General features: G+C 39.1%; 1 protein-coding gene across 4 annotated transcripts in view; it reads left to right on the forward strand.

Moving 5' to 3' along the window:
* Window positions 1–332: 332 nt before the first annotated feature.
* The window catches only part of NCBP1 (nuclear cap binding protein subunit 1), a 38,197-nt gene continuing 16,737 nt past the window's right edge, over window positions 333–21,792 (forward strand). The window contains exons 1-10 of one of the 4 annotated variants that reach the window (XM_078061496.1): window positions 333–465; window positions 7,934–8,022; window positions 8,603–8,703; window positions 11,240–11,396; window positions 13,552–13,659; window positions 14,000–14,121; window positions 15,649–15,718; window positions 16,395–16,610; window positions 19,375–19,472; window positions 20,212–20,275. In XM_078061496.1, coding sequence (XP_077917622.1) covers window positions 432–465; window positions 7,934–8,022; window positions 8,603–8,703; window positions 11,240–11,396; window positions 13,552–13,659; window positions 14,000–14,121; window positions 15,649–15,718; window positions 16,395–16,610; window positions 19,375–19,472; window positions 20,212–20,275 — 1,059 coding nt within the window. In that variant the 5' untranslated portion in view covers window positions 333–431. Of the gene's footprint in view, window positions 466–7,933; window positions 8,023–8,600; window positions 8,733–11,239; window positions 11,397–13,551; window positions 13,660–13,999; window positions 14,122–15,648; window positions 15,719–16,394; window positions 16,611–19,374; window positions 19,473–20,211; window positions 20,276–21,792 lie in introns of those variants that run through there. The other 3 variants (XM_036092833.2, XM_036092831.1, XM_036092834.2) reach the window with 3 other exon arrangements.

The following is a 21,792-nucleotide window of genomic DNA, read 5'->3' on the forward strand; positions in this document are numbered from 1 at the left end:
AAGTTGAGGCGGGGACTCCAGTGTGCGTGGTGGACCAGCAGCCGCCAGGTTTGGCTTGTGGCCGGCGGCCTCCGGCTGGCTGAAGAGGCGGTGCTTTCCCCGTGTCCCCGGAAGGACTTAGAGCGAAAGGCGGGAGAAGGAAGCCGCCGAGAGGCTGAGGAAGCCCGAGGGGGCGGTTGCGTGCAGACCGGACGCTCTCGGCCTGGTGAGCTTCCAGACGCCGGCTCTCGGGGACCAGAGCCCGCCAAGCCCGCCAAGCCCACCCGGCCGCCTCTCCTGCCTGCGCTTCTGCACCCGTCGCGAGCGAGTGCGCCTGCGCGCCGGCCACTGCGCGCGCCTCGTCGCTGTGCTCGCACCGGCCGGCGGCCCGACAGTTCGTGCCGCGCTTTCCGCCCGGTCTCGCTCAGCTCGGCAGCGCCCCGGCGTGCGGCATGTCGCGGCGGCGGCACAGCGACGAGAACGACGGTGAGTGCTCTCGGCCCGACCGCCGAGGCCGCGCCCAGGTCTCGGGGACTCGAGGGAAGGGATGGAAAGCCCTCCCCCCACACACACCCCGGCAGCGTTCGGGGAACCGGGCAGGCAGAGCGAGAATGTGGCCGGGCGACTTCTAAAAAGCCCCCGCTTTCCCCCGCCCCAACTCCTTTAGTCGTCGGCCTGGTGGACCTCTGGTCTCTAAGGACTCTTCAGGATTTGGTCCTTAGTACTGCCGAGTAGGGAAGTACACCTGGGTCTGTGCGGGCCACCTCTTAGGCACAGTGACAGGTACCCACTAGTACCGGTGTCTCGTTTTGACCCTCCGACTGCACCTGAAAAGGGTTCTCAGAAGGGAGGGAACAAAGCAGTGAGTGGAAGATACGAATCGCATTCTGAGCTCTGCTCTACCCGTCATCCGTTGATTTGCCTTCTTTCATGCTGCAAGGAAAGAAATCTGTTATCCACACTCACGAGGTCACTAATAAACAGATGCACCTTGTTACGTTAGATTTTGAACTAGCTGCAAGTGTATTTGCCTCATGAAGGGAAGAGTGCTGGAAAACTAACTGGAGACCTCTTAGGGATTGAGATCAGGGGTTTTCTATTCCATTTGGATGGTTTGCGCTACAGGGGATCATGGTGTTGCCACCATAGAAACCAAGGATAATTTTGCTAGTTAAAAACAGGAAAAGATGCTTAATTACAGAAATCCCTCCAAAACGTACATCCACCAAAAAAGGAAGAAACTGAGTAATTCTGTTATTATATTCTAGCATATTGTTCTTTAAAAGGAGTGTGGTATAGTCGTTAAGAGGCTAGACTTTAGAATCAGAGGGTTTAAGTTCAAAGCTAGACTCTACCATCACTTCATGATCTTGCCCAGATTCTGTCATCTCTGTAAACCTTAGTATGTAATGTAGAAGTGTAATGATACAAACCTCTTCTCAGTTTTGTGAGGTTTAAGTGAGTTAATGCATGTACCAAATATCTCATGATGATACTTATCATCTGTTAATGCTTAAGAGCTGACAAACATTGGCAGATGTCAACGATGGAAGAAAAAATATGGAAGAAAAATTTTTAATTAATTTTCTTCACTAACATTTTCTTGTCCTTGAATTTTGGGGCATTTGGGAGTAGGAGCAAAATCACATGTCTTTAGTTTTAAACAATGAAACATCAGATCTCTGCTAGGGAGTGGCTTGAGAGGATGGATACTCTAGTTCATCCTGTCTGATACCTAAGGATTCAGAGTTTTAGTGTAATAAACATGGAGACATAGCTGGCAGTGCCCAGACACTGGTGAAAGCAAGTCCAGGGTTCTCTTCACTGCCCAAGTATTACCATGCTGCATGCCTAGGTTTGTTGTTTTTTTTTTTAAACACATGAGGTTTTTTGTATAACGGACATACAGGGCACAGAAAACACGGTTTTCATATGCTTTGACTTGGATTAATAAAAAACTAATATGCTTGAAGTGATTGCTTGGGGTTTAGGGAACTTGAGTCTTTTAAACTTTTAAAGTTCTTCCCATTTTGTTGCTTTTCTCATACTTTCTTTTCTCCACTCTACTCCCTTCTGGGGCACCCTTAAAGGGAGAGAAAATGTTTCCAGAGGGCAACCTGGAGAATTGAATGTGAATATGTAGAAAACAATTTTTGCTTTTGCAGTTGTAATGGTGGCATAATTTTCTTGGGAGTTAGTTTCTTTTAATACCACCTGGCCAGTAAATCACGGTCCATTTGGGTCTTGATGCAGGAACCTTAGAATAAATAAGACAAAAAGAAGTAAAATGAGTTAATTAAAGTTTACTTTGGTGAATAATTTAGTAGTAGAGGGGCAGTTTATAGTTCTCTTGAATACTGTACCAAATCTGGAACTTCTATAAATTGCCACAATTTGGGTAACGATTAGCTGGGGTTTACCCTAAATAGTAATCTGAATATTTTAGTTAAGCATCTACTGATTTTTTTAAGATCTGAAATATTAGACGCTTAAATGTTATAGAAGGCTATTTTAAAATAGTCTGAATTCTAATAGCTGTAATTAAGTTGATGCATCGGAGCATTTCTGGATTATTGTCAGCTCTTATCAGTCACCGGCTGTCACGACTTCCCATATGCTTGACAAGATATAATCATTTATTCAACAAATATTTAACAGTGCTAGGCACTGTCCTAACTACTGGCAGTGCAGTAGTCGTGGACAATATAAAGGTCAAGCCTCCCTTTTACAGACAGAACACAATCAAATAAAATATAGTGTGTCAAATGGTGGTAAGTGCTGTGGAGAAAAATAAAACTGGGTAGAGGGGGTAGACTATTGGTGGACTGGCAAGGTGGATTTGCTGTTTTATGCGGGTGGATCGGGGAAGAACTCACTGAGAACGGCATCTGATCAAAGAATTGCAGGAAGTAAGGAAGCAAACCAGGTGGCTGTATGGGGAAAACCAATGGTCTAAGAAAAGGGAACCACGAGTGCAAAGGACTTAAGGCTGGAGCATTCCTGTCCTGTTCACAGAAATCAAGGAGGCCAGTGTCCCTGGAGCAGAGTTGGGGCTGAGGGAGGTTGTAGGAAGTAAGATCAGAGAGGTAGCAGAGGATCAACTCACAGAGGGCAGTTTTAAAATTGTATCTCTTTGTTCAGACTAGAGTGTCCAGGATCCAGGGAAATAAGTTAGGAGACTACCAATCTAGTTCAGCTGGAGTGGAGTTCAATTTATAGAGAAGAAAAGGGAAATCCTAAATGGGAAATTATCATGTGTGGATACTGGTCCAGTGCTAAATCTAACTCATTTCTTAGAATCCCTTTAAGAATGTCTCTGTAGCTTTTCAGTTATTATGGGATATACATATAATAGCTGTTCAGTACATTGCTTATTTTGTTCTTCTAAGAATTTATATTATCCAGGGGCGCCTGGGTGGCTCAGTCGTTAAGCGTCTGCCTTCGGCTCAGGTCATGATCCCAGAGCCCCATGTCAGACTCTCTGCTCAGCGGGAAGCCTGCTTCTCCCTCTCCCACTCCCCCCTGCTTGTGTTTCCTCTCTCCCTGTCTCTCTCTCTGTCAAATAAATAAATAAAATCTTTTAAAAATTTTTTTAAAAAGAATTTATATTATCTATAACCTTTGCCAAAAACCCATATTAACCCCTTTTTAAGCTACTTAGAATTAGGTCCTTATCTTTTAGACTGTGACTACTTTTTTAACTTAACTATACAAAAAATGATTAGAAGTGAAGGAATTTGTTCCTCCAAGGAAGAGTATAGTTTGTTTCAGGTGTGATAGTCACCTCTGCTTTAAATCTTCAAGATCAAGGTACTTTACTTTTCCCTTTTTCCTGGTTGGTTTTGCTACTTTACTTCCTTTTTATAGGGTTGGTCTTTGTTTTCCAGTTTGTGTTTTTTATAATAAGGGTATAAGATGTAGTACAGTATATACATAAAAGGTAGGATCGCCTTACAGGGAAAAATTACTGGTGTATGGAGATCCTTTCAAATGGTTTTTGTTTTTAAGATTTATTTATTTATTTGAGAGAGTGTGTGTGCATACAAGCAAGGGGAAGGGCAGAGGAAGAGACAGAATCTCAAGCAGACTCCATGCCCAGTGTGGAGCCTGATGTGGGGGCTCTACCTCATGACCCTGAGATCATGACCGGAGCAGAAACTAACAATTAGATGTTCAACCCTCTGAGCCACCCAGGTGCCCCACAAAAATTGGTTTCAATAAAGACCTGTTTCTGTTTCTCTCTCCTATACTAGCCAAGGGTGTCAGAATGAAGTGGCAATATGTAACTTGAATCTATATTGTAAAACTTCTACATAGTTACATTTAATATAAAATCTGTTCTTGCTTTGGGAGCTATCATAGATAGGTTTTCTTAAGGGTATATGAAAGCAGGGGCACCTCGGTGGCTCAGTCGTTAAGCGTCTGCCTTCGGCTCAGGTCATGGTCCCTGGGTCCTGGGATCAAGCCCTGCATTGGGCTCCCTGCTTGGCAGGAAACCTGCTTCTCCCTCTCCCACTCCCCCTGCTTGTGTTCCCTCTCCCACTCCCCCTGCTTGTGTTCCCTCTCTCGCTATGTCTCTGTCAAATAAAATCTTAAAAAAAAAAAAGTATATGAAAACATTCAGCTAATTCCCAAAATTTTATTGTTAATGAAGGTGCTTTATTCTGCATACCCAGGTTCTCTTCTGAGTTCAATATCCTGCTACTGTCATGAGTTCAGATGTGTCTATAATTTTACCACCCCTCCTTCATATCCTCTCAAATATCAGGTGAGAGTGGGGCATATCTTCTTAATACTTTCTGCCTCCTGCCATTCTCCAAACAAAACTTGTGCTTTCTTACAATCAGAATGGGAAGAGAGAAAATAGGAGTTGCGGTTCAGGGAGGACTATGTCCTTGTATTTTCTAGGTTTTCTTCAGAAATCCTACCTTCTCTCCTACAGCATTATTTTCTCCTTTTCTAGGTTACAAGAGGGTCTGGGAGGGTTGCTTTAAACACTGGGATATGATTCCAAATGGATTTGGGAACAAGCCAGCTGGAGAGTTAACTTAGGAAGGATGTGGAGGGTGGGATGTGAGATAAAGGGTTGGCGGAGTAGATGGGCCAGAAAGAAGGGAATGGTAGTTGAAGTTTAAAGAACAATAATAAAAAACAAAAAACTCTCATTCAGCTAGTTTTTAACCATCTGCATTTTCCCAACCTTACCAGAATCTGGTTCTGAAGAACACTAGTAGTATATTCTGCTTTCTAGACAGAGTTGCTCAGCATCAGCACTATTGACATTTCGGGCTAGATTATTCTTTGTTGTTTGGAGTTGTCCTATGCAATGTAATATGTTTAGCAGAATCCATGGCCTCTACCCACTGGATGCCAGTAGCACTCCGCCATTTGTGACAACTAAAAATGTCTCCAGAGATTGCCACGTGGCCCCTAGTGGAGGCAAAACCTCACCCAGTTAAGAACCACTGCTCCAGGGCGCCTGGGTGGCTCAGTTGGTTAAGCAACTGCCTTCGGCTCAGGTCATGATCCTGGAGTCCCTGGATCGAGTCCCGCATTGGGCTCCCTGCTCGGCAGGGAGTCTGCTTCTCCCTCTGACCCTCCTCCCTCTCATGCTCTCTGTCTCTCATTCTCTCTCTCTCAAATAAATAAATAAAATCTTTAAAAAAAAAAAAAAAAAAAAGAACCACTGCTCCAGGAGAAAGCTATTTTAACATCCTGGCTGACAGCTTATATAAACATTACATTGAATATGCAGGTTTTTTCAATGAATAAATCCTGAAAATAGAAGACCTTTGTATCAAAGTTGGCTGTTTGGGTGGTGGAACCTTTATAGATCCTGTGATGTAGGTTTGAAGCATACTTGAGAATCAAGGTCACTGATTTCACTGTGTCATACATGTCCACTTTACATGGGCTGGTATCTCCAGGAATACATCTCAGCTCTATCCCACTGCATGTGTGTTATATTTTTTTATGGCATTATCCTCTCAAAACTATATTCATCTGGGGCTCCTGGGTGGCTCAGTCGTTAAGTGTCTGCCTTCCGCTCAGGTTGAGCCCCACCTTCCCTGCCCCGTGGGAAGCCTGCTTCTCCCTCTCCCACTCCCCCTGCTTGTTCCCTCTCTTGCTGTGTCTCTATCAAATAAATAAATAAAATCTTAAAAAAAAAACTATATTCATTTATTATTTAAGCCAGATCATAATGATAACAAGGTGTCGGGGTCAAAGTGTGGCCTTTTATAGTACTTCCATCTGGTCCTATCTGCATAGTAATAGATTGGTTTTATTCAGCTTAAGTTCAAGTGGTACTTGAAGATCATTTCAGTCATTGAAGAGACTTTTAATACCCAAGCTTAGAATAGCAGAGTGCTGTTTTATGAGAATCACTATATATTTCAAGCCAGATGTTACAGTGGCAAGTAAGTGATTATGAATTCTATAAAAATGGCTCAGTTTCTTTGGCTATACAAGTCTGGAAAAGATTGAAGTTATAATTAACTTACTCCTGGGTAATCTTATATCCAACTGCAGATTTTCATTATTAATGCAGATCCCTAGAACTGTTACAGAGTATTGCTTCCTTGTCCACATGCTGTCCTAATAATCTGATTGGTGGAAGTCAAAATTGAATTACATTGGAAGACTAGCCAACATTGTGTTTATCAACAGCATCATGTTCCATACTTAACACTATTAATTTAAAATTTTTAAGCTGTAGGTTATTCCACAAAAGAATATAAGGTGTGTGTATTAAGATTTTAAAATGGTAAGAGATAATAGTAAGAGTCTGAACAATAATAGACAGTCCAGCCTAAGATTGATTGGTAGTTTGTTCAGCTTGAATTCTTTGGCAACCAAAAGGACAGATAGATGATTGGTAAGGATTTCAGTGTGGTAGTTTTGTTTTGTTTAAGATTCTTTGAATGATACGGTTTTTGAACATAACAGACTAGTGGTTGAAGTAGGAAATCATAAAACATACTTCCCCCCCACCAATTATTTGATAAAGTGCTCAGGATGTTTCTTTGAGTATATGTCTGCTGATTGTGATTCCCATTGCTTGGGATAAACTATACCCTAATGCTGCATAGTCTATAGAACCAAAGCTATTAATTGAAGAGTTGAAAGTTCAGACACAGGCGCTGGGTGGCTCAGTTGGTTAAGCGACTGCCTTCGGCTCCTGGATCCTTCGGATCCTGGAGTCCCAGAATCGAGTCCCACATCGGGCTCCCTGCTCGGCGGGGAGTCTGCTTCTCCCTCTGACCTTCCCCCCTCTCATGCTCTCTCTCTCTCTCTCTCTTTCTAATAAATAAATAAAAAAATCTTTAAAAAAAAAAAGTTCAAACACTTGTGAAACTAGTGAGGAATCCTAATGTTTTATCCTCCCTTTCCCATCTTCTGAAGTTTTCCTTTTTTTTTTTTTTTTTTGCCTAGTCAAGTCTTTCCAAAGCATTCATCTTGGTTTTGTACCCATATTTCATCAGTTTAATAATAATTTTCATTATTAGAATAATGAGTACTACTGGCACTAAGAGGCTTTAGGACCAAGCAACTGAAGATCAGTGAACAGTTCAGTCTAAAGAATGGGAGTAGCAGCACAGGAGTGTTCCAGAGAATATTCTAACTCCTAGTGGTTAGGATGTTATAAGCAGCATTCCTCTGTATCCCCGGAAGTGGACAGGGCTGCTGCACTGCATAGCTTCGTGGGGCACTAGTCACACCAAACTGAACATAACGAATGCCTCTTGGAGTTACTATAGTGTCCCTGGGTATGGAGACCTTTGGTGAATCTAGCTAGCCCAGTCAGAGAGGTGGTAGGTCAGTTAAGAGCTTCTCCTGTGTAAAAAAAGTAGGGATTCTGGTAGGAAAGAGACAATAGTATTTAAAAAGCTAAATAAAATTTGTGATCGTGGTTTCATCATGTAATGTTAATTTTTTTACATTGTTGAAACAGGGGGACAGCCTCACAAAAGGAGAAAGACTTCTGACGCCAATGAAACTGAAGATCATTTGGAATCGTTAATATGCAAAGTAGGAGAAAAGGTATGTGCCAAATAGGCACAAACTGTGATGGGCTTAGGGTTGTAGTTGACTGTGCTTGATTCATTTCTGCAGCTGAAACTTGGTGATCTAAGTTTTAGGTGAAACTTGTATTGCCATGCATCTGTATCCCAAAGTAAATTCATTTTAAACCCTTGGGATGCAGGTAATTGAGAGTTAAATGTTTTTAGTAATCTTCATAGAACATGAATATGAATCTTAGAAGAGACCGTAAGGAATAATTCTCTCAATTTATAAATGAAGAACCAAACAAGTCCTGGATACCTGAGGTAATTTGCTCAGAGTCATATTAAGTGAATCAGATACAGAGACACAAGAGAACCGATGATGTCCTCCCATTTCTCATTCTTATGCTGCTGCCTTAGACTGCTTGCTTTTAAAATTTCATTCATTCTCTTTTTACGGATTTCTAAAGAACAATAACTACCTGATTTGATTTATACTAAACCTGTCATAGTGCCTTATGCATATAAGGCTTTAACTTTTTTTATGACCACATAGAAAATTTTAACTCACTAATTGCTGAGTACTTAACAGATATTTAATATGCTGTCCTCTACAGAGTGCCTGCTCTCTGGAGAGCAACCTAGAAGGCTTGGCAGGTGTTTTAGAAGCTGATCTTCCTAACTACAAGAGCAAGATCTTAAGGCTTCTTTGTACAGTGTATGTATGCAAAAGATTTATGAATCCAGGTGATAATGTATTATCTACTCTTAAATGCTTTGAGAATGTTCAAAAGATATGTTTATGTTCCATATTTCATTAGCTTTTCTTCTAATGGGAAATTTATACAAACGAAATGACCTTTGGTGAACTCTTTTTTTCTTAGAGATAAATAGGACTAAAATTGAGCATTTTCCTTACATTTTGTTTTCTTGGAACCTTAGAATCATTTCAGTTGACTATTTTTAAGTGAGAAAGTAGACACTTTTAACATTCAGAGATTTTTAAGTATGTGCATTTAATTATATATAATACATAGAGTTTAATGTGTGTTTTTAACCAGTAGTACCAAACAAATTTGGGAACTGGTCACTTGAGTAATAGTCCTTCTCAGAAAACTGAAGAAGCTTTTGAGGCTATTACTAGGCATAATCTTTCTTTGAGTTAGGTTAGCTAGAACAAATATCATTATTTAATCCATGAGCATATTAAAGTGGGAAAAGTCTCATATGAAATCATGAAACAGTCTCTCCCAATGGTGGAATTAACAATCCAGGCTTTCTCATCTGTCAGATGGACATTGATCACTGAATTGTATGCTTTGCAAAGAAATGGTTACAACTTTTGGATAAAAGGGGTCTTTATACTGTACATGAAATTATAAGTTATGAGGTATTTTAAAATTTCAAATATGAAGTTGAATTTTAAGTTATTTCAAATATTTTAATTAAATAATGTTAATGCTTACAGTTCATTTTTGAAATTTAAAAATGTATGCACATCATAGCGATCAGTGGATTTCATTTTAACCTCTCTTAAAGTACAAATAATTTGGGTTCCAGTTTTTTGTTTTTTTTTTAAGATTTTATTTATTTATTTGACAGAGAGAGAGACAGCTAGAGAGGGAACACAAGCAGGGGGAGTGGGAGAGGGAGAAGCAGGTTTCCCGTGGAGCAGGGAGCCTGTGCGGGGCTCGATCCCAGGACCCTGGGATCATGACCTGAGCCGAAGGCAGACTCTGAACGACTGAGCCACCCAGGCGCCCCTGGGTTCCAGTTTTTTAAAGAAATCCAGTTCATATTCAGGAAGACCTGTCCTTAGACTAAGAAATGACTAAGAAAAATTATTTTGCTGTAGTGATCTATAAGGTAGCTTCTGTTTTGAAAGCATTTATTAGAATAGAGGCGACTTATGCTGAAACTGTGATGGAAACCATGGCTTTGGGGGTGGAGAGAGGGTGGTTACTCTCAGGGCGCTTTTTTTTTTTTTTTTTTTTTTTAAACCTAAATTGTCCCTACCACTCAGATAGGCACCTTGGGAAAACACAAAATGTGTAAGAGAGTCTGACTGATCATGAGCTCCTGTTTGCTTTTCTTTTTGAGAGAATTGAGAGGCTACCTACATTAGGAAGCAATATTTGCTTTTTCCAAAGGTTTATTACTGTAATCCTCTTCCCTGCTTTTCTAATAACCTTAGTGAAAATTAACACACCTAGAGTAAGCAAACTGGGATGTAAAGAAATCTTACTATGTCCAAGTACCATGTTGACATTCAGCAATATAACTGATAGGAACTTAGTTGGAAGTGGTTTTAGTTCTGAATTTTTTCTGAGCAGCTAGAATAGTGTTTCTCAAAGTGGAATTCTGATCCTGTGACATTTGGATAGCTAAGTTTATAAATGGTAAATGTTCCATCTCCCCCTTAATGATTCTGCATTGAAGAAACTTGTTTCACCTGGTGTTCCCCAGATGTTTTTCCATGGAAACATTTTCTGTAGAACTGCTCTTAGAGTTCACTAAACACATTGGAAGAAAAACTGGTCTAGCATTAGTTATATTTATTTTAGTTTGATAACTTTATAATTAAAGTGTTTTATTTTCTTAATTCTTGGATTAACTAGAATTAAAATGAAAAATTGCAGGGGTCATGTCTGCAACTCTTCTCAACATTTATGCCTTTTCTGAAGTAGTTTTAAAAATACAGCACAGGGGCGCCTGGGTGGCTCAGTTGGTTAAGCGACTGCCTTCGGCTCAGGTCATGATCCTGGAGTCCCTGGATCGAGTCCCGCATCGGGCTCCCTGCTCGGCAGGGAGCCTGCTTCTCCCTCTGACCCTCCCCCCTCTCATGTGCTCTCTCTCTCTCTCTCATTCTGTCTCAAATAAATAAATAAAATCTTTAAAAAAATAAAAATAAAAATACAGCACAAAGTATGGGGCACCTGGGTGGATCAGTTGGTTAAGCATCTGCCTTCAGATCAGGTCATGATCCTAGGGTCCGGGATTGAGCCCTACGTTGGGCTCCCTGCTCAGCAGGGAGTCTGCTTCTCCCTCTCCCTCTGCCTCTTCCCCTGCTTGTGTTCTCTCTCTCTCTCAAATAAATAAAAAAAAAACCTTAAAAAATTTTTTTAAAAAATATAGCTCAAAATAATCCTATTCCAAAGTTAGTAAAATGATAAAAGATTTATATAATATAGAATTGAGCAACTTAACATGATACTGTTATTTTGGGATTTTCTTGTACTGGGTTCTCAAATCAGTGCACGCCTGTTACCTGAGAAGTTGACAATTTATACAACATTAGTTGGACTACTGAATGCCAGGAATTACAACTTTGGTGGAGAGTTTGTAGAAGCTATGATTCGACAACTTAAAGAATCATTGAAAGCAAACAATTATAATGAAGCTGTATATTTGGTAAGTTACCTTTTTGGTGTATTTTGACTTAGTGTTGGGATGGAGGGGAGAAGTGAGCTACAACTAAGGAATTTATCCTTTCTTCTGAAATATAGTTCCCCACTCACCACAGTAGCTGCTCTTCTGAAACCATTCTCACTAAAGGTACCACAGAGCTCACCCAGTGGCTTCATTTCACTCTAAAGCCTAGTTGACTTTCCTGTAGCATATGATGCTTTACACTCCTTTATTGTCTGTGTGTTCCTGCAACTCCACTGTTCAGGACCTCCTGCTGCTACCACCTCCCTTCTATTCCTCTGTCTCCTTTTACTGGCTCATCTTCCTAATACCCCTTACATTTTGTGTTTCCCAGGATTCTGTCCTCACTTCACTTTAAACACTCCCCTGAAGCATTCTCATTCTCTGTCATTACGTTATAAACCATCTTTATTTGGATGACATGACGCCCTTCCTGACAAGTTGGTAATCTGAATGTCCTGTTTCAGCCTTTCTCCTGAGCTCCAGACCTGTGTTCCAAATACTACCTGGATAGCCCTAAGATAGCTTGCCTGGAAGTCCCTAAAAGTAATGCATCATTCTGTCTTCTCCCCAAACTGCACACAGGGTCTCCTGTCAACTGCATAACCCATCTAGGGACCTGAGCATTATTGTTTGTCTTCCCTTTGCCCCCTCATCCTGTAAGCAGTCCTCAAGTCCTGTCACTTCTGCCTCCTAATTTGCTCTCTGGTCTGTCCCTTTTCTTTTGTCTCCAGGGCCTCTGGCATATCTCATACCTTCCTTCTCATGCTTTTTTATTTTTATTTTTTTAAGTAAACTCTATGTCCAACATGGGGCTTGAACTCATGACTCCCAAGCTCCAGAGTCTCATGCCCTACCAACTAAGCCAGCCAGGCGCTTCCTTCCTCCTCATCTCTTAAAACAGCCTCTTAATTGATCCTTTTGCATCCAGATTCTCTGCCTTTCACTGTATCTTCTACTGTGGCACCAGACTGGTCTTTCTGTAACTCACTCTGCTCATGTTGGTTCTAGATCACAAACCTCAGTTCTTTCCCATTCTCTAGAGTGGAGAGCCTTAAAAGCGTGTGCTAAAGATGATTCACTGGGTTAGCTGAAGTAAATATTTATCTTAAATGAAAATGGAATTAATAAGCCTTACTAATATGTAATTCATAGATTGACAGTGGGCCAGTGTATATTATATATATTTATTTAAGATGATATGTTTATTTATATCACATATAGTTGGAGGCATGTGATCAAATTGTTTTACTGAATATATTACCAAAAAAGTTAGACACCAATCAGGCTGTAAGATTAAGTCCAGACTGCATACTGACCTTTCATGATTGTCCCAATCTTGTTTCTCTATCCTTGCCTCCCATCTACTCTCCAGCTGTATCACAATTACTTGCAGATCCCTGAACACATCTTCTTGAACCCTTCTGCCTAGAATAGTCTTGTTGCTCTCCACTTGAGGCATGCGTCACTCATCCTTTCTGACCTGGTCCAGGTGTTACCTCCTTTATGATGCTTTCCCCTACTCCCTTTATCAGTGTTCCTAGAGCACTTTTTATTTACTTTCTAGTATAGGAGTCGTCCCTTTGGGTTGAGATTATGCTTCTCCCACTAGACTGTGAGCTCCCACACAACGGGGACTTGAATAGTGCTTAGCAGTGGCACACGAAGGACATCCAGCAGATACCTGTTCAGAAATTTCCATTTCTGTAGTCCAGTGAAAATTTTTTCATAGAGAACGGAAAAGAAGATGATAGGTTGAGGTAGCTTTATGGAATGGGAACCTGCAAGTGCAGATTCCTGTCCTTCATACGGTTTCTGTCACAACTACCCAGCTCTGCTGTTGTAGAACAATATATAAATGAGTGAGCATGCTGTGTTCCAATACATGTTTATTTGTGGACACTGAAATTTAATTTCATATGATTTGTATAAATCATAAAATACTCTTGGATTTTTTTCAAGCATTTAACTATCCAAAACCACTCTTAGTTCACAGGCTATGCAAAAGAAAAACAGGCAGCAGGCTAGATTCGGCCTTGAGGGTAGTTTTTCAGATCTGTGGTTTCAGTCATTACAAGATTGCCTGTTGTGTGATTATATTACATTTAGATTTAATAGAAATTGTTCTCCCTCACAGGTCCGTTTTTTATCTGATCTTGTGAATTGTCATGTCATTGCTGCCCCATCCATGGTTGCTATGTTTGAAAATTTTGTAAGTGTAACTCAGGAAGAAGATGTACCTCAGGTAAGAAAACACCTTGTGCTGAATCTTGTCCATGCAGTACTAGGAATTTTTCACTTGGCGACCTTTTAGTAAAACCAAAAGATAACAGTAGATTATCACACTATAAATTCTTAATATCTACAAGCTAAGTCAACTGCCATAGTGGTGGGTTCTCTTGATATCTGTATGTTAATTCAAATGATTCTGTCTAATAAAATTAAAACTAATGTAAGGTAGAAATGCTCTGGTAGAGTCAGGTGTCTTACTTAAGCTTCCATAGGATTTCATTCAAAAATAAATACAATATGAATGAAAATTAACAAGCTCATATTTTAAATTTGCCTTTTTAAAAATTCTTCAGGTGCGGCGAGATTGGTATGTTTATGCATTTCTGTCGTCTTTGCCCTGGGTTGGAAAGGAGTTGTACGAAAAGAAAGATGCCGAGATGGACCGCATCTTTGCCAACACTGAAAGCTATCTTAAGTGAGGACACAGCTCATAGTTCTTACTGATATGATAAATGTGTTGTATTTGATCTGTTAGTAATGCCATGTCAGTTTCATTTCTCAAAGATAAGCTGTGGTGTTTCCTATGGCTTCCTCTGAGTAACTTCATTCCCCTACTGTTGTAATTTATTGAGACCTCAGAGTAATCAAATGTTTGCTTACTTTGCTGATGCAAAGGAGTTGGTAACATAGCTCCTTTTAAGCTGCTTTGGTACATATTTGCAAAGTCATAAAATATCTTCTATCCTCACACAGTGGTTCTCAAATCGTAGTGTGCATAGAATCACCCATGGTACTTAAATGTGCTCCAACCCCAACCTGCAGACCTACTGAATCACAGTATTTGAGAGAGAGGTTTAGCATATACAGTGTATTTATTTCATTTAAGTTAATCCCAGACCAAGTCCTTAAAACATTGGCTCTTAACTTCCACCCAGCCCACACTTCTTGAGTAAATGACACATTTCAATTAAAATAGTCTCATATCCTCCTGTTACCCATTTCTTCCAAGTAGGCATAAAAACTTGGTTTGTCTTATTAGGTATACTGATAGTAGGGCTTGTTCACAAATTTAGTGGTTAACCAGCAGTGTGGTAATGGTTTTGTGTCCCCTTGTGTTCTTTCAGAATAATTTTGTTGTAAGTTTCATATTCTATCTATTAATAGGTAACTTGTTTGGATATTGTTAATCAGTCAGTTACAAATAAAGCTACAAAAAAATCTAAAGATAAAAATCTTTGTTCTTAAGCTACTTTTAAATGATAAATCTCTTTAATGTTTTTATGTTTTTGAAAGTCATACTGGTTCTTTTTAAAATGTAGATGTTTGCAAAAGACTGAAACTAAAAGAATATGAATATCCTAGCATTTGAGTATATGTCCTTCCCCTTTTTTATACAAATGGTAGTCCAGTATACATACTGTTCTTCACTTGCTGTTTTTCACTTAATATAACTTGGATTTATTGCATAAAAGTATATAGATCTGCCTCATTCTTCTTTAACAGCTGTACAGTATTCCACTCTTTTAACATACCATAATTTCTTTAACAAGTCCTTTGTTGGTAGACATTTAGGTTATTTCCAGTCTTTTGGTTTTATAAACATTGCTTCATTGAATATCCTTATGTATGTATATGTCTTTGTGTACATGTGCAAATATATCTGTGAAGAGTGGGAGTTTTTAGAAATGGCATTGCTGGGTTGAAGTGTCTTAACAATTTTAATTTTGAGAGACTTAGTCGAATCGCCTTCCAAAGAGATGATACACTTCCAAATCTCTAAAGAGATGATATCCAATTAGCCCCTCTGCCAGCAGTGTTTGAAATTGCATATTTGCCTACATTTCAGCAATATAATACATTATCAAAATTTTTGATATCTGCCAATCTGATAGGTAAAAATGTTATTTTACTGCTTTAATTTGCATTTTATTAATTATGAAGCAACTGAACATCTTTTCGTGTTGTTAGAAACCTAAGTGTAGATTTGCATTTTTATGTTTAGAAGACGCCAAAAGACACATGTGCCCATGTTACAAGTATGGACTGCTGAGAAACCACATCCGCAAGAAGAGGTAAATTGGTTCTGTCACATGATAACAAGCACAGTCAGCTCTTGAGTAGATTCTTACCTCTGACACAGTCAGATCATTCCATTTATATACGTTAGCTAGTTTTCCACATTTCATATCAGGGGTCCAGCTCCTCATAGCTCTAGATGTATAGTGGATTTTTTTTTTAAGATTTTATTTATTTATTTGAGAGAGCGCGTGCATGAGCAGGGGCAGGGGGTGGGGGGTTTGGGCAGAGGGAGAGGGAGAGAGAATCTACGCGACTCGGTGCTGAGCATGGAGCCCAACGTGGGGCTTGATCACACAACCCCAAGATCATGACCTGAGCAAGAGTCAGACACTTCAACCGACTGAGCTGCGTGGGCGCCCCAGCATATAGTGGATTTTTAGTAAGTGCTAGAATGTAATCAAAGCGTTCCCTGTTCTGTGGGATTCCAGATATAGTTATTCTTTATTTAAATGCCCAATTTGAAAATGTAAGCGGTAACAGCTTACAGACAGGTAGACTTTATAAAGTAATTAAAAACAAAAACTTAGCACCATTCCTTTGTACTATATTTAATTGCAAACTCACTTACTTTTGTATCCTGTATTTTATAAGGTAATAGTTTTTGGTTTATGTAGTTTAATTCTTATGACCTCCAAATATACATATTACTAAAAATTAATCTGTCTTTAGTATTTAGATTGCCTGTGGGCCCAGATTCAGAAATTGAAAAAGGATCGCTGGCAGGAGCGGCACATCCTAAGACCTTATCTTGCCTTTGACAGCATCCTATGTGAAGCACTGCAACACAATCTGCCTCCTTTTACACCACCTCCTCACACAGAAGATTCAGTGTACCCGATGCCGCGGGTCATCTTCAGAATGTTTGATTACACGGATGATCCCGAGGTATGTGACCAACTACAAGTTCCTATCAGAGGGCTTATACTGCATTGTGCTTGTGGCTTAATCTTGTTTGAATTATGCCTGTGATACATTTTAATTCCTAGTGGTTTATTATCTGAGAGGACCAACAGCAGTGAAGTTAACAGTTTAATTTAGTGAATGGTATCACCTCATTATGTAAGAAATTCTATTTAGCATGTGTAAGTAGATTGAGAGTACAGTGTGCAATAGGTTCAGCAGCCAGACTGGTTTAAGTTTTAATCCTGGTTTAGTCAGATCCTAGCTATATGATCTTGAGTGAGTTATTTCCTCTCTACCTTAGTTTCGTAATGGAATAATAATAATAGTATATTCTAATAAAGATTTAATGAGGATTGAATTACTAAAACATAAAATGCATAGAACAGTATGTGACACATAAGTGCTCAATAATTTTAGCTATTATTAATAAGACTTTTTAAAGAAAAATACCTAGGTTTTTTTAAATTTTTTGTTGTTGTTTTGGTTTTTTAAGATTTTATCTATTTATTTGAGAGAGAGCACAAGCTGGGGGAGTAGAGGGAGAGGGAAAAGCAAGCTCCCCACTGAGCAGGGAGCCTGACGCTAGGCTTGATCCCGGGACCCTGGTATCACCACCTGAGCCAAAGGCAGATGCTTAACCGACTAAGCTACCCAGGCGCCTCAAAAAATACTCAGTTTTTGAGATTATCCATCTCTCTCTAACCCTCACAGCTTGTCTTATTATTCATACTATATAATTGTTTTTTTTAAATATTATAAAATATTTTTAGGGGCCCTGGGTGGCTCAGTCGGTTAAGTATCCGACTTGATTTCGGCTCAGGTCGTGATCTCGGTCCTGGGATGGAGCCCCGTGTCAGGTTCTGTGCTAAGCGTGGAGTTGGCTTGGGATTCTCTCTCCTTCTCCCTCTGCCCCTCCCCTCCACACACTCACTCTCTCTCTCTCAAATAAATAAATCTTTAAAGAAATATTTTAAAATATTTTTAATTTAAAAACCTCAAAGATGAGTATAAGCTGACTCTAGTTTTTAAATATGCATATTCTTTATTATGAAGCCAAGTTGTTAACAGCCATTATACTTTACTAATTAAGAAAATGTATGATTTTGATATTAACCTTTGGTATAAAAATTCACATTTTCACTCTGCTTTATTTTATATCTTTGCATTTGAATGACTGTCTTAACTTGAACAGCCCAGCACAGCAAGCATGGTGATGACTGGATCGGTTCTGGCTAAAGTACCATATCCATTGCTTAGTACATCCTAGTCAGCAGAGAGCAGGGCTTTTCAGCCTTGGCACAGTTGACGTTTGGAGCTGGAGAATTCTTTGTGGTGGGGGGCTGTCCTGTGACTGTAGGATGCTTAGCAGCACCTCTGGCTTCTACCAGCAGCATCCAGAGGGGAAATGTCAGGTGTAACAACCACAACTATCTCCAGAGATTGCCAGGTGACCCCTAAGGGCAAAATTGTCCCATTTTGAGAACCGCTATTACCACCTGAGATCAAACTTGAGTTTTCTTTCTCCTGTCTTCTCTTTTCTGTCCTACCTTAAATTGCTTTTGGCCAGTGAAAATTTAGTATATGTATAATCTGTCTCAGAATAAAACATTGTCAGATAATCAGTTATATGTACAGAATTATCAGCTTGCTACCCACTTTGCTATATTGCATATATAGTGAAATGCTTTCAGTCAACATTATGTAATGGTCTAATTAGGGATATCTAATTGGAAATCTAATATAAGATGGCTAGAATCTTTGTAGTTAGGCATTTGTTTGTATAAGAGGAACTAGAATAGGACCTTAAAATGTGTTTCTCTTAATTGATGTTGCTTGTATATTTGTACTTAATTTATAAGAAAACTTATACTTAATTGGTGTTGCCTCTCTAATGTGCCCATTTTCCCTTGCCAGAAGAGCATAAACATATAAAATATTTGTTTCCCTAAAAATGAAAAGGATTTGGTTCTTTTGTTTTGGTCTTTGGAAAAAAAAAAGTTTATTTGAAAAAATTAAAAATTAATAGAGATTAAAAGTCTGCAATAGTAAATAATAAGTAAATAAAAATAAACCCTTTGAACCTGTTTGCTATGCATATGCTTAAAAAAATATGCAGGTAATGTTTTTTAACCATTTTTTTAAATAAAATAGTATGGCTGTCTTTTTTTTTTAAGATTTTATTTATTTGAGAAAGAGAGAAAGTACAAGTGGGGGGGGAGGGCAGAGGGAGGGGGAGAAGCAGGCTCCCCAATGAGCAGGGAGCCTGACAGGGGGCTCTATCCCAGAACCCAGAAATTATGACCTGAGCCAAAGACAGATGCTTAACTGACTGAGCCACCCAGGTGCCCCAATTATGGCTGTCTTTCAATGCATATGTGACTTTTTATGTCTATACAGTGTTTGAAGTAAAAATTTCTCCTCTCTCCATATTTATTATGGAAGTTAATCCACTCGTGGTTTAAAAAAATCAAACCGTATAGAGCTAATAATATAAACTCTTTGGTTTGAGATGGATGATGATAGTATAGTGTCAGGGGCACTAGAAAAAATGTTGCTACTGCCACCCTAATTGTATTGTCGATAGAAGTGAGTATGACGGTGGTAGGAGTTTTCACAATTCTGAACTTTTATCCTCAGCACCCAGTATAGTGTCTGGAACGTAATAAGCTCTCAAATACTTGTTAGATAAATGAAAGACAGTATCTTTCTCTAGATTTGTAGTATATACATTTGGTTTTCTTTCCAGGGTCCTGTAATGCCAGGGAGTCATTCAGTTGAAAGATTTGTCATAGAAGAGAATCTTCACTGTATCATTAAGTCCCACTGGAAGGAAAGGAAGACTTGGTAAGATTCTTTTCACGGTAACTTTTTGAGTGGAGAAAAAGTAGCAATTTTGATTTGGTAAGAGCAAAATGTATGTTAGGAGTGTAAGAAAATCTTCCTCTCTTCCTGATGCCCTGTCTTGCTAAGTAAGACCAATTTCTAAAGACCCTTCTTTGCTTTTTCAAGGCCCTTCACACTCAAATAGTATCTCTCTGGCTGCTTCATAATACTATAGTGTTTTATAATAATGTGCACATGATGTTGGCTTTTTTGTGTGGGTATTTGCCATATGCTATGGACAAACTAACTTGAATGACTTTTTGGTATGAATGTTATGGGAATAAAAGAATATTAATAGTTTTCTAACATTTAGATATCAAGCTTTGGAAAAGTTTATTTTTAGTATTTCCTTAAGCCTTGGAAAGTTTTGGTTTAGATTTTAAGGTGGAAAGGAATATAGTATTTGGGGAGTGGTCTACTCTATTAACACTTTTAAAGTTAGTAGATCTGAATATGCTTTCTTAGTAATATTACTTTTACTCCTTTTGATCTTTCAAGGAGTTTTGGATGCATTAAAGAGTTTCTTTGTGGTAAACAAAGTAGTTTGTGCTGTAGTTAATTAAGTGAAGTACCTGAAATCTGGAGCATTTCAGAAAAGATTTCTTTCCCTCGAATCCAAATGCGCTGCTTTTGGAGCTGCTTATTTGATTTTTTTATGTATCTTTGTATCCTTACTAAACTTCAGTTACATTTTTTATAGTGCTGCACAGCTGGTGAGCTATCCAGGGAAGAACAAGATCCCCTTGAACTACCACATAGTTGAGGTATGCATTCCACATGGAGCATGTTTCTAAGTTTCAGAATCTTTCTGCTGATTTTAAAGTGTAATAGACTCTTGGCTTTTTTTTTTTCCCTTGCAACTTGTCAGGTACTGAAAATTAACACAGGAGCAAGGAAATTGCTGTCAGTTTTGGTGCTCTGTTAGCCATGTTAGTAAAGAGAAAAGAGGAGGTTGAGACCAGTAGCCAAATGGAATATTGTGTTGCCCATAAATTATTTATATAGTATGTCTTCATTCATGGATAGTGTAAGTTACCTCCAGTCCTATCAGCACATTGTCCACTTACCAGATATATAATTGGCTTGAATACTTTAAAATATTGTATTACTGGGGCACCTGGGTGGCTCAGTCAGTTACGCGTCTGCCTTTGGCTCAGGTCATGATCCCAGGGTCCTACAATTGAGTCCCTCGTGGGGCTCCCTGCTCAGCGGGGAGCCTGCTTCTCCCTCTCCCTCTGCCACTCCCCCTGCTTGTGCTCTCTCTCTCTCTCTCTCGTCAAATAAAATCTTTTTTAAAAATAAATTAAAAAAATATTTTATTACTTTAGGCAAATAACCTATCCTTAACTGTGTTTATCTGGCTTCTTACTGCTAGCACACTCACACTAGTATATTCCCTGTAACACAAGGTAGGGAGAAGTGTGAGTATTCCTCGAAATCAAAAAAGCCCGTTGTTTTTGGAAGTAGGAAGAAAAGATGATGCTTTTGACCCCATATTAGGTCATGCAGAGGGGTGATAGTAGTAGTTAAGTTGAACGCCTTGTAGAGATTTATGTTCTAAAAAACTGTTTTCACTTGACACATACATGAGTCAGATTGTCGATTGCATTATTCCTTTATGTTAAAAAACTCGAAAGTGAGCAGAGTTATGATGTATTACAGATTCACTTTTTATTCATACTGCGTTTGTGTGCTTTCTTAAAAATACTGCATTTGTCCTGTCTTTATAAAACTTGAGAGTATGTTTAGACTATGAACCTGACTTATTGACACGTCTGTTGAAATGCAAAATGTAAGTCATATTTTCAAATCTGAAATATGTGTAAAAATTCATCAGAATGAAGTACAGAGGGATGGGAGATGGGAGTGAGAAGAAAGAATGCAGACCAGGCTTTAGAATTTTAGATAGGTGGTCCATGAATTATATAGGGAGGGTAGAAACAAGTTTCTGAACAACAATCATGGCAGAGAAATCTTGGACTACCAAAGAGATGGCCAGGCACCATCTCTTTTTAAGTAGTTTTTAAGTAGCAGCCTGGAATGACTTGACTGTCTTCTGTTCCTATCCTCAGAATCTAGTGAGGGTTTTTACTACTAGGAATGAAACCCTGATGGATCACCTGCCTGAATCAACTCTGATATTTCCAGAGTTGGAATTTAATTGCACAGTTCTTTGGCAGTATCAAATAAGCATTAATTTTTGCGTATTCTTATTTGAGTTATAGAAGGATGAAATTTTCATTACAGTATTCAATTACAGATCTCCATGTTTTAAAGAGCA

The sequence above is a fragment of the Halichoerus grypus genome, chromosome 14 (assembly GCF_964656455.1).
Source record: "Halichoerus grypus chromosome 14, mHalGry1.hap1.1, whole genome shotgun sequence".
NCBI lineage: Eukaryota > Metazoa > Chordata > Mammalia > Carnivora > Phocidae > Halichoerus > Halichoerus grypus.